Below are 12,677 nucleotides of genomic sequence, written 5' to 3' on the forward strand. Positions count from 1 at the left end.
AATTCGAACTAGCAATTTCTCACCCTGACTGATGCTACAAGCAGTCTACCAAGTATCCATATACAAGCTTGAAATACCTTTACCCTGGGACCAACACTTCCCCCAGTTCAGTCTTTGTTCCTCAGGTGCTTCCTCAGGTGGAGAAAGTGAATAAGGAAAAGTTATTTACTTGTTCACGTAATATAAGAACTAGGGGCCACCAAATGAAATTAATGGGCGGCAGGTTTAAAACAAATAAAAGGAAGTTCTTCACACAGCGCACAGTCAACCTGCGGAACTCCTTGCCTGAGGAGATTCTGAAGGCTAGGACTATAACAGCGTTTAAAAGAGAACTGGATAAATTCATGGAGGTTAAGTCCATTAATGGCTATTAGCCAGGATGGGTAAGGAATGGTGTCCCTAGCCTCTGTTCGTCAGAGGGTGGTGATGGATGGCAGGAGAGAGATCACTTGATCATTACCTGTTAGGTTCACTCCCTCGGGGGCACCTGGCATTGGCCACTGTCGGTAGACAGAATACTGGGTTGGATGAACCTTTGGTCTGACCCAGTACGGCCATTCTTATTCATAGATCCATAGATTCTAGGACTGGCAGGGACCTCGAGAGGTCATCGAGTCCAGTCCCCTGCCCTCCTGGCATAACCAAATACTGTCTAGCGCGTCCCTGATAGACATTTATGTAACTTACTCTTAAATATCTCCAGAGATGGAGATTCCACAACCTCCCTAGGCAATTTATTCCAGTGTTTAACCACCCTGACAGTTAGGAACTTTTTCCTAATGTCCAACCTAAACCTCCCTTTGCTGCCGTTTAAGCCCATTGCTGCTGCTTCTATCCTTAGAGGTGAAGATGAACATGTTTTCTCCCTCCTCCTCATTACACCCTTTTAGCTACCTGAAAAATTCTATCATGTCCCCTCTCAGTCTTCTCTTTCCAAACTAAACAAACCCAATTCTTTCAGCCTTCCTTCATAGGTCATGTTCTCTAGACCTTTAATCATTCTTGTTGCTCTTCTTTGGACCGTCTCCAATTTCTCCACATCTTTCTTGAAATGTGGTGCCCAGAACTGGACACAATACTCCAGTTGAGGCCTAACCAGCGCAGAGTAGAGCGGAAGAATGACTTCTCGTGTCTTGCTCACAACACACCTGTTAATGCATCCCAGAATCATGTTTGCTTTTTTTGCAACAGCATCACACTGTTGACTCATACTTAGCTTGTGGTCCACTATAACCCCTAGATTCCTTTCTGCCGTACTCCTTCCTAGACAGTCTCTTCCCATTCTGCATGTGTGAAACTGATTGTTCCTTCCTAAGTGGAGCACTTTGCATTTGTCTTTATTAAACTTCATCCTGTTTACCTCAGACCATTTCTCCAATTTGTCCAGATCATTTTGAATTATGACCCTGTTCTCCAAACCAGTTGCAGTCCTTCCCAGTTTGGTATCATCTGCAGACTTAATAAGCATAGTTTCTATGCCAATATCTAAATGGTTGATGAAGATATTGAACAGAGCCGGTCCCAAAACAGACCCCTGCGGAACCTCATTTGTTATACCTTTCCAGCAGGATTGGGAACCATTAATAACTACTCTCTGAGTACGGTTATCCAGCCAGTTATGCACCCACCTTATAGTAGCCCCATCTAAGTTGTATTTGTCTAGTTTATTGATAAGAATATCATGCGAGACTGTATCAAATGCTTTACTAAAGTCTAGGTATACCACATCCACCACTTCTCCCTTATCCACAAGGCTTGTTATCCTATCAAAGAAAGCTCTCAGATTGGTTTGACATGTTTTGTTCTTCACATACAGAGTCCATATCCATAACTTCAGATAACAAAGATGATCCATGCTCACAAATAGGATAATCATGTTCGGCCAATCACAACTTTTCCAATGACACTGCACATGACGCATCTTGCACAAAATGCCTAATAATTATGGCCTAATCATTTTATACTCCTACCACTGTGCTGAATGTGGCGGGTAGTGTCAGGGCCTAATTTCAAGGCACAGGAGTTGGGAACGGAACTTCCCCTCTTTGTGGAACAGGAAATAACCCTCCAGCCAGGGCTGGGAAAACTTCCCAGACTCCCAGTGCTGGAGCCTGAACCTACTGACACTTCATTAGTTACCATCAACCCTGATCTTTGTGGCAACTGCAAACTTTATCAGTGATGATTTTATGTTCTCTTCCAGGTCATTAATAAGTATGTTAAATAGCACAGAGCCAAGAACCAGTCCTTGTGGGAAGCCCCTAGAAAGAAATCCACTCGACCATAGTTCCCCATTTACAATCCCAGTTTTTAATCTATGTAATATATGCCCTGTGTATTTTGTATCTTTCTAGTTTTCTAGTCAAAATATTGTGCTGGACCAAGTCATGTGCCGTACAGAAGTCTAGGTATATTACATCAATACTATTAGTTGCAACCAAACTTTTGATCTCATCCAGTAAGGATATCCAGTTAGTTTGACAATCTATTGTGTCTAAACCTTTGTTAATGGGTACTAATTATATTACCCTCCTTTAATTCGTTATTAATGAACTCCAGTATCAGCTGCTCCATTCTCTTGCCCAGTATCGATTTTAGACTAACACTCTTGTAATTAGCTGGGTCATCTCTTTTACACTTTTTAAATATTGGCACAGCATTAGCTTTATTCCAGTCTTATGGAATTTCCTCAGTGTTCCAAGTCCTAATGAAAATCAACACTAACAGTCCACCACGCTTCTCCACCGGGTCTCTCAAAACTCTTGTTATCTGGACCTGCTGATTTAAACACATCTAACTGTAATACCTGCTGTTTAACATACTCATGAGTTGTTGTTGGAATGGAAAGTGTCGTCGTCAACATCTTATGATATGAGTTACATCATTTGTTTTCTCCAAATCCAGGAGAGAAATATTTATTGAACACTTTTACCTCTTCTGCATTATTTTTGATAATTCTGCCATTTCTATCTAGTAATTTACCACTACTGTTGTTAGGATTAATTTTGTACTTAATATACTTTTAAAAACTTCCTTCTTAATTTTCATTGATCATTGATTTCTGATAGCTTCCCTTACCAATTTTCTACAAATCTGACCTCCTAACTTATAGTCTTTACTATTGACTTCCCTTTCTTCCATATATTTTATTTGGAGAGTGTTGGGATTCCTATCAGGAGCCACCAGCAGGGTCAGAGACAGCCCCATCTCCTGTATCAAGCTCTGGCTAGTGGGTATGTGATAAATATGAAGACTCTGCCTCCGTGTGTCAGCTGGGAGACACAAAGGTTCTCTCTTTCTACCCAATGATGCCTCCTGGCTGCTCTAAGCAAGATGGGGTGGGACTCTGTTAACATGTGCCTCCATTTACCTGGTCCTGCTCTTCTGTGAATAGTGGGGCAGCAGGTACTGAGTGTTGGATTCTTGCTCTTTCAGGGGCCGGTGACCTTCGAGGAGATGGCTGTGTATTTCACCAGGGAAGAGGGAGCTCTGCTGGACCCCACTCAGAGAGCCCTCTACAGGGATGTCATGCAGGAGAACTATGAGAATGTGACCTCGCTGGGTAAGGAGTCCTGTCCCCTGAGTTATTAGAAGCTGTGGGGTCTCTCAAGAACCTGAGTAGTAGTAATTTTATACCTTTATTTGTCATACAAGTTTCCTTACCCCACTGTTTTGCCTCATCTCCCACCTACTAGTATAATTTTTGGACATGTGCTTTTTGGTGCTGTCAGTCATTTTAAAACTGCATTGAATGTATCCTTATTGGCTACATTAATAACTACATTAATCACTGTAGCTTTCATGCTTTTCCTCATTGTAAGAGGAAAATATACAGCCTGTAAATTCTAAATTGAGTAAATAGGTGTGTGAGTCATGCATGGCTTGTGTGACAGTCAGATGATAGCTCAGTGGTTTGAGCATTGGCCTGTTAAACCCAGGGTTGTGAGTTCAATCCTTGAGGAGGCCATTTAGGGATCTCGGGCAAAAATTGGTCCTGCTAGTGAAGGCAGGGGACTGGACTCGATGACCTTTCAAGGAAGGTTAAAAATGTCTCTGTGGGCTTAGCCTGGCAGGAGGAGCCAGGTCTACACTGTAATAACATGCTTGATCTCTTTCCCAGGATGGCAGAATCTAGGATGTCTGTCTACAGGGAAAGGGCCTGGGAGAATCATCCTGTGAAATTAACTAAAGTCTGTTCTGAAACCCCCACAACTGCCCTTCTCCCCCAGACAGGTTGTAAAATGACGTCCATGTTTCGCTCCAGCTCATCCCATCCTCCCATGGGAGAGGGAAGAGAAATGGGTGCAGAGGAACCTGTTCAGGTAGGGATTATCGGGAGGTTGCTGGTGGGTTCCTGCAGGGGGGAGAGGGACAGCAAATACACCAGAGATGGGAAGATTTGCACAGTCGAGGTTGGAGGTGGGCAGGAAATGCACAGGGTGGGGAAGGGAGGAGGACAGCTTGAGATAAACCTGCTGGGTGTTGTTTAATAAGTGGCCTAGATTCTAGGAACCAGACCCATGAGATTAGGTGGTGGAAATACCCTAATTTGTGAAACCGAAAATAGCCCACCTACATGGAGCTAGTCTAACTGACCAGACTCCTAGTGCTGGAGCCTGACCTGACTGACCACCGGCTGCTGTGAGATATGAAGTGGGCACCCATCAGTGAGGTTTAGGGGAGCTGCCCCGCCCTTCATATCCAGCTCCTGACAATGAGGAGGTTATTGGGCTTCCTACCAGGGAGCTCTCCCTGCGCCCTGCTAGGGGCTCCATCTCCTGTATCAGTCGGTGGCTAGTAAGTGTGTGATGGATCTGCTGGGAGAGACAAGGGCCTCTCTCTTAGTCCCTTAACCTGGTGTTTCCAGGATGCTCTTTGCAGGGTGGGGGTGGGACTCTGTTGACTGCGATCCACCCAGAGCTTCCATTTGATTGGCTCCTTTCCCCCACGAATAGTGGGGCAGCAGGTACTGAGTGTTGGATTCTTGCTCTTTCAGGGGCCGGTGACCTTCGAGGAGGTGGCTGTGCATTTCACCAGGGAAGAGTGGGCTCTGCTGGACCCCGCTCAGAGAGCCCTATACTGGGATGTCATGCAGGAGAACTATGAAAACGTGACCTCGCTGGGTAAGGATTCCCGTCCTCTTGGTTCTTGGAATAGGAAATGAAGAGATAAGGTTCATGCCAGCCCCACAATGCCACCTCTACTCTGTCCTGTTGCAGCATCACCCCAATATGCCAGTGACACACACGCTACCAGAGACCCTCCCTTGCTGCAGAACACTTTGGGAACAGAGCACAGGAGCTGCATCGCAGTGTCAAATAGCTCCTGTTTGCTCAAGTAAACTTCTTTGAGATGGGGCGACCACATCTGCACGGAGTATTTGAGATGTGGGCGTCCCATGGATTTGTGTAGAGGCAATATGATATTTTATGTCTTATCTATCTATCTATTTCTTAATGATTCCCAACATTCTGTTCGCTTTTTTCACTGCTGCTGCACACTGAGTGGATGTTTTCAGAGAACTATCCACAGTGACTCCAAGATCTCTCTCTTGAGTGGAAACAGCTAATTTAGATCCCATCATTCTGTATGTATAGCTGGGATTATGTTTTCCAATGGGCTGCACTATGTGCTATCCTGTCATCTAGTACTGCTGAGATCCTGCATTCAGTGATATCCCTGCCCTTCCTGTTCCCTTTCTCCACTGAACCCCACCAGCCCATGCTTCCTGTTCCCAGCTTCCCCAGGACTCTCTCACTGTCCCTGAACCTCTCTGTCAGCAAGAAGCAGTGCCAGGGAGACTTGCCCTCTCTCTGGAGTCTTTGATTTCTGGGACATGGATTTACTTTCTCTGTGTTTTAGGAACTCTTTGAAATTGAGTGTCTGTGATATTAACCACAGTGCAACCTGGACTGTTGAACAGCTGTGTCCCCTCAGTTCCCAAGCTGGGGTGCCTTTTACAGTGCTCTACTGTGAGAACAGCCACTCCTGGGCAGGTAACGCACAGTCTCAGCATGTAACTCACTCCCAGCTACACAGTATTGAGTGCTGCTAGTCAGTGACTCACAAGTTACAGTGCAGCACAGGAGAACCCCAGAAAATCCTCTGCTCCCAGACTTCTCCCAGAAATGTGCATCTTTCCCTGTCCAGCACACTCCTGAACAACGCAAGCTCATATGAAGTCTGTCATTTCATCAGTGGAAAATGACATGTGCCAGCCTTGTTATCCCAGATGGAGTTTCCAACACACTTTAATACAAACACACTGGTTAGATAAAGAATAAAACAAGATAGTTAACAATCAAAAAAAATATTTTAAGATACAGATAATGAGGCATAAAGCTCAGAATTGTTTACAAAAGAAATGCAAGATAAAACACAAACTAATGTCTAAGTTAACAAGCTGTGAAACAAGGCAAATGTTTCTCTCGCCATGTGCTGAGACAGGCTGGTTTTCCTTTCAGCCAGGACTCGGCCTAACCCACCCCTGCCGCCCACGTTCAGTTCTTCAGGAGTTGTCATGAGCAGAGGGAAAGGGGGGAGAGAGAGTCTGAAGCATTTTCCTCACCTCTTTTTATAATTCAGTCTTTTGTGCTAGAAACAACTTCAGTTCTCAGCTGAGTCATGGTGCCAGGCTTTCTGTCGGAGATATGAGAATTGTGAGGGAAAGTCTACAGAAAGAGCTTTGGAGCTTTGCTCAAGCTAGTAGGCCTGAAGTATTAGCTGAGCTTGCTTCTCTGTGTAAAGGGCATAGAAAGGCAAAGTGGAATGGAAAATCCCCAAAATTGGGGAACAAGTAAAAGCAGGGGGCTGGACTTGATGACCTTTCAAGGTCCCTTCAGTTCTAGGAGATTGGTATATCTCAATTATTTATTTTAATTTAAATCCCCCAAATTGGGGAACCAATGGCTTTGTGTACATAAGGGGCCTAAGTAGGTGAAGTGGAAAGTCCCCAAACACACTGATTTGCAGTAACCGAGCTTTTGAAACATAACCACAGTGGAAGTGATAGAAAAGTCAAACCACGAACTAGACTAGGAATAACAATAACAGGAAAGGCTGAATATGGAAAACTGATTGTTCAGCTCGCTTTTGACCTGCATCATATTTTGCAATATATTCCAAATAAGGTAATTAACGTGCAATGTATGTGCAATTGATTGTGGTTTTAAGCTTTAAAAGGCTTGTGTGGTTTTTAGCTCAGGGGGACAGTATTCCAATAGCTGTCGCCCCCTGCGCACTAACCAAGAAAAGAGCCTCAGGCTGAGCTGATTCAAAATCAATCATGTGGTCGTTTTCATAACAACTTCAAGAGGTCCCTGTGATGGAATGTAAATGTCTTCACACCTTCCCGCTGCAGGAGAATGGCTGTTTGACCAGCTGTTTGCCTTGCTGTCTCTGAGGAACTGCTCTGTGGGTGTTCCCCAGAATTGTAACTTTTTCTGTAATCTCATACTGTAAAATCTCATAACTTTACATACAGTGTTACTACACATTTTAACAGGAGGATAATATTCAGTAGATTATGCTTTTTCAAATGATACCTCACAAGCCATACTGCGTACAAAATGGATCATAATTTTCTAGAAGAGTGAACATAGGGGTATAGACTGACACAGTGTCTGTGTCTGTGTTCCCAGCAGGTATGTGGGTATTTCAATCCCTCATAAGCATAGTGTTCGGCATCTTCAAGGACCTGGGGAACTAGTCCTGGGAATTCACTGGTTTACCAAGTGTGACACTGTATGGAATTGTGAGACACTTTGGTATTAATAATAAAATAATATAATCTGATAAAATTGCAATGAATCATGCTAGATATGCCATGTAAGGTGTCAGGGGAAATGTTACGATTTTCCATGTATGATCATTTAGTTTCTATGTTTGTATCACCTTTGTATTGTGAGTTATAGATATGTAGGGTATATCTGTATTTCCAGACTTGTGCAGTGTTTCTGGGTGACACCCCCAGACATATTGGCATCAATACTGCCTAGCCTGTTTGATGGCATATTGAGGTCATCAGCAGTACAATGAGCCCATGGAAAGGACCAGAGGATACACCTATTGAGTCGGCAAGACATGTCAGGGTATGCCTGTGTAATGAGAACTCCAAGGCTTTTCCATGCCATGTGCTGTGAATCTTGTGTTTGGGACACAGGAAGTATAGGCCACATGGCAAAGGAATGTAAAGAGCAGCTGCATCATCCCCATTTTGTCTTCAATCCCCTTTCCTGCCTCTGGAGCAACTTTTCTACAAACTGAACCCTGGAACAAAGGACTGAATGACCCATCTAAGCTATGGATGTGTTCCAGACGGACTTTCAAGCCAGCAACTCACCAATACTGCTAAGAACCTGATATATCCATTTTGGAATGTGTCTGACGGCTTTTCCATTTAACTTCTTTCTGTCTTTCTTTCGTTTAAACCTTTAGTTTAGATGCTAAGGATTGGCTGGCAGTGTGGTATTTTGGGTAAGATCCAAACCTATACTGACCTAGTAACGTGGCTGACCTTTGGGGTCAGAAGATCATTTTGTTTATGTGAGCAGAGTTTTGAAATAACCTCTCACTGTACTGGACCTAAGTGCTGATTAGGAGTCAGAGAACTGGGATGCAATCAAGGGGGCTGTGTGATTTCTTTTTTCAGCTTCTTGGTAACCCGTGTGGGTGATCCCTTTTTCAGCCTGCCCTGATCTTGGCATTCTCAGTGAGAACTGCCTCTGGCCCACCAGGTCACACTAAGCACTGACGTTAAATTAATAGAATGTTTTTTTATGACAAAGTCTTATGAAATCAACTGAACTCCTTTGTTTTCTTTCATCTGAGCAGGGTTTCCTGTTACCCAGCCTGATGTGATCTCCCAGCTGGAACAAGGGGAAGAGCCATGGGTCCCAGACCTCCGGGGTTCAGAGGAAAGAGAGATCCTGAGATCTCCCTGCACAGGTGAGGAAACATTAAACCAACTCAGAATCTGTAAGTGCCTGAAGGAAACATCTGGGATGCCCAACAAAGTCCTTGGGGAGGTCTCTCAGTTCATTATTATCCCTAGCAGGGGTCATATCCTCAGGGTAAATATAGTTCATGGCTTCCTATAGACCCTAGCAGACACCAGGCAGTAGCTTCCTCCCTTCCCCCTGCGTATTTGGATGGGATGTGAAGGCTGAATTCATCCCCCTCCTCTCTCCTATCTGGCGGAAGAGTTTGGGGGAGTTCAGCTCCTGATTTTTATTTGACCTGTCTTCAGCACTTGTTTTGGTTTGGTCTTCCCCTTTCCATCCCTGTTTGAGGTTTCTGTCTCTATCACAGCAGGTGATGCAATGGTCCGTGAGAAAGAGGAGCAGAATTCTCAGCCTGAAAATGTTGAGCCAGTGGGTAAAAACAGAGCATTATCGCAAAGACCGAAAAGGAATGTGTCCAGGAGTCCTGAGCAGGAAACTCCTGGGAGATTCAGCACAGACCAGAAAGAGATCAAGGAAACCAGCCAGGGAAGAAAGTGGATAAATTTATTTCCTGTTGGGGAACTCAGAAGGTCCTCATGGAAACCACAACACAACAGGAAATCTTTAGGCGAAAGAGAAAAAGTACATGCACTGAGTGTGGGAAAATTTTCACTCACAGATCAGACCTTTCTAGACATCAGAGAATCCACACAGGGGACAGGCCCTATGAATGCACTGAGTGTGGGAAAACCTTCAATCGCAGTTCGCACCTTATTAGGCATCAAACAATCCACAGAGGAGAGAGGCCCTATGAATGCAGTGAATGTGGAAAATGCTTCACTAGCAGCTCAGACCTTTCTCAACATCAGAGAATCCACACAGGGAGAGGCCTTATGAATGCCGTGAGTGTGGGAAAATTTTCACTTACAGATCAGACCTTTCTAGACATCAGAGAATCCACACAGGGGAAAGACCCTATGAATGCCGTGAGTGCGGGAAAACCTTCAATCGCAGTTCGCACCTTATTAGGCATCAAACAATCCACAGAGGAGAGAGGCCCTATGAATGCCGTGAGTGTGGAAAATGCTTCACTAGCAGCTCAGACCTTTCTCAACATCAGAGAATCCACACAGGGGAGAGGCCCTATGAATGCCGTGAGTGTGGGAAAAGCTTCACTTACAGGTCAGGCCTTTCTAGACATCAGAGAATGCACACAGGGGAGAGGCCCTATGAATGCCGTGAGTGTGGGAAAATTTTCACTTACAGATCAGACCTTTCTAGACATCAGAGGATCCACACGGGGGAAAGACCTATGAATGCCGTGAGTGTGGGAAAACCTTCAATCGCAGCTCGCACCTTATTAGTCATCAAACAACCCACACAGGGGACAGGCCCTATGTATGCAGTGAGTGTGGGAAAACGTTCACTCAAAGATCAGCCCTTCCTGCTCATCAGAGAATCCACACAGGGGACAGGCCCTATGAATGCAGTGAGTGCGGGAAAACCTTCAATCACTGCTCAAACCTTATTACCCATCAGAGAATCCACACAGGGGACAGGCCCTATGAATGCAGTTTGTGTGGGAAAACCTTCAATCGCAGCTCAACCCTTGTTAGCCATCAGAGAATCTGCAAGGGAGATAAACATTGTAAAAATCTCTAGGGCTATCAAGACTTTCTTTTCTTTAATACTTTTCCTGATTCCCACATAGTAACTTTTAAAGCTCTTTGAACTGTTTACACCACCGTTATCCCTCAGCTTGTCCAGATGAGTGGCCCATTTTTGCCTTTTGCAGTTCGCCCTCTTTTGAGATGGACCTATTTGTCCTTTCTATTGTCCCACAAGTAACTGGAGTGTGCCCTTCCTATGAGGAACCAGGGAGCATCACGTTTATACCATTCCTCCTATTGCAAAGTTATTGTTAGAGTCACCAGTGATACAGATTGTATCCTTGCCAGTTGTTCTCACGTTGCTCTGGGTTGTGCTGAAGAGCAGTTACATTGGGAATTTTTCAAATTATATGTAAATGAAGAGGAGCAGGGGCAGGAAAAAAGTATAATTACAGCTTCTGTGACACTGGAAGGAGATGAGGTGACTCAGAGATTCCCTCCTTCCCCTTCACTGCAGAACTCTTACCTTTTGCCTAAGCCAGGCAGAGTTTATCTTCATCACATTCTATCCATCCACTTCTCAAAGTGTCATGTGATGAAGCATTCTCCATTGTCTGTGCTTGCAGATGATGTTTTGACTTCTTTAATCCTATATCAGAGTCGCTATGACTGGAGATGAAACTGTCAAAGACCTGGGAGGGGAATTCAAATGGATCCCAAATACAGTGTGATCATTTGGCGTTTAAATCCCAGGTTCCATCTATTGTAAAGCCACTTCTAGCAAGAGGGCTGTTTTCCCTCATTATGGGAATGCTAGGATACTAAAAATGTTGTAAATAACATAACTGACTATTGAGACAGGTATCAGGGAAGCAGGTTTGAATGGATCAGAGGACAGTGTGGTGGGAGAATCTCTTGTCCCGATTCTGAATAATCAGATGTAACCTGCTCTGGAATTTCACTTGACACTTTCTTTGTCATGTATTCTCTCTCTGTGATGTGGGTTTCTATCTTTCCTGAAGGCTGTTTGGTCACCCAATTGGATATTAGTTCAGTTTGATAGGATGTAGCTCAGATTTATTGAAGAATTTAAGACAATGACCCTTTGCTAAAGTCCTCATTTATGATTTCAGCTTTGCTTTTTCCCCATCTTCCATTATGACATGGTGGAAGCTGAAGTGCAGTTCTATCAACAGGAGAGAACTCTCTAATTTACTGGACAGGCTAACAAAGAAACAGCAGTGATTTAAAATCTCCACTCGGAAATGGTGAACAACAGCAGAACCCCAACTAACTGAAGGAAGTGCATCTGATCACAGTGTATTTCAGTTGTTTAAGGCAGTATTGTCTCCGATGATCTGAGAAGAGAATTCAATGGTAAGTGGTTTTGAACTAGGCAAAATACCCGTGTGTTTGGTTCTCAAAGCATTTGTAACCCAGGCCCCACTGAAGATCTCTCCTAGCTAATCCTATAGTATGGGAGATGCAGCCCTTCATGACACAGATGTTGAGGAAATGGAAGTGGAGTTTTGTCAATTTATCGTTTGTAGGTGCTAAAGATGTGTATAAAATGAAACCAGTGTTGAAAATTTAATAGCTTCAGAAAAATAGCCATTTTTTAATAGAATCTCCAGCTCTGGTAACTAACGAAGATTCTGATCCAGGCCTGTATCCAGTCCCTTCCCTGGAACCTGTGCCACCGAATTAAAGAAAAGCTGGGCATGTTTCAGGAAGCCATTCCTCATTAACACTGCTGAGATTTTAAGTGGTTTTGTAAAGGATTCTACTTCAGAGAACTGTAAATTTACCTATCCAAGACCAAGGATTTAGAAAGAGCTGAAGTTGAAAGAGTCCACACCCAGTTCTTGGTTTCCACCCCAGTAAAGGAAGCTATGGTGACCCAAGGAAAATTGTTTGTACAATTCCACTTCCTAGTTCAGTGTCACTGATTACACTTCCAAAGTATGCCAGGGTTAGATTGAGAACAGTCATCCTTCACTATTTTGATGCAAAGAGAGAGTGCTTCATAGGACAGTCCTTCCCTGTGGATCCCAAACTGGCTGCCTGGTTGGGTAACAAGGACTTTCAGGCTGTAGAAATGATGGTAACCAATGAGGCAATGAAT

At 44.1% G+C, this 12,677-nt stretch overlaps 1 protein-coding gene across 1 annotated transcript in view; it reads left to right on the top strand.

Annotated features, from left to right (window-relative positions):
• Positions 1 to 9,897: 9,897 nt before the first annotated feature.
• The window catches only part of LOC120381939 (zinc finger protein 420-like), a gene marked incomplete at both ends in the record, with an annotated part of 61,953 nt that continues 59,173 nt past the window's right edge, over positions 9,898 to 12,677 (top strand). The window contains 2 exons of the mRNA XM_039500114.1: positions 9,898 to 10,166; positions 10,334 to 10,452. Coding sequence (XP_039356048.1) covers positions 9,898 to 10,166; positions 10,334 to 10,452 — 388 coding nt within the window. The remainder of the gene's footprint in view (positions 10,167 to 10,333; positions 10,453 to 12,677) is intronic.

This window comes from Mauremys reevesii, linkage group 14 (assembly GCF_016161935.1).
Source record: "Mauremys reevesii isolate NIE-2019 linkage group 14, ASM1616193v1, whole genome shotgun sequence".
Classification (NCBI taxonomy): domain Eukaryota; kingdom Metazoa; phylum Chordata; order Testudines; family Geoemydidae; genus Mauremys; species Mauremys reevesii.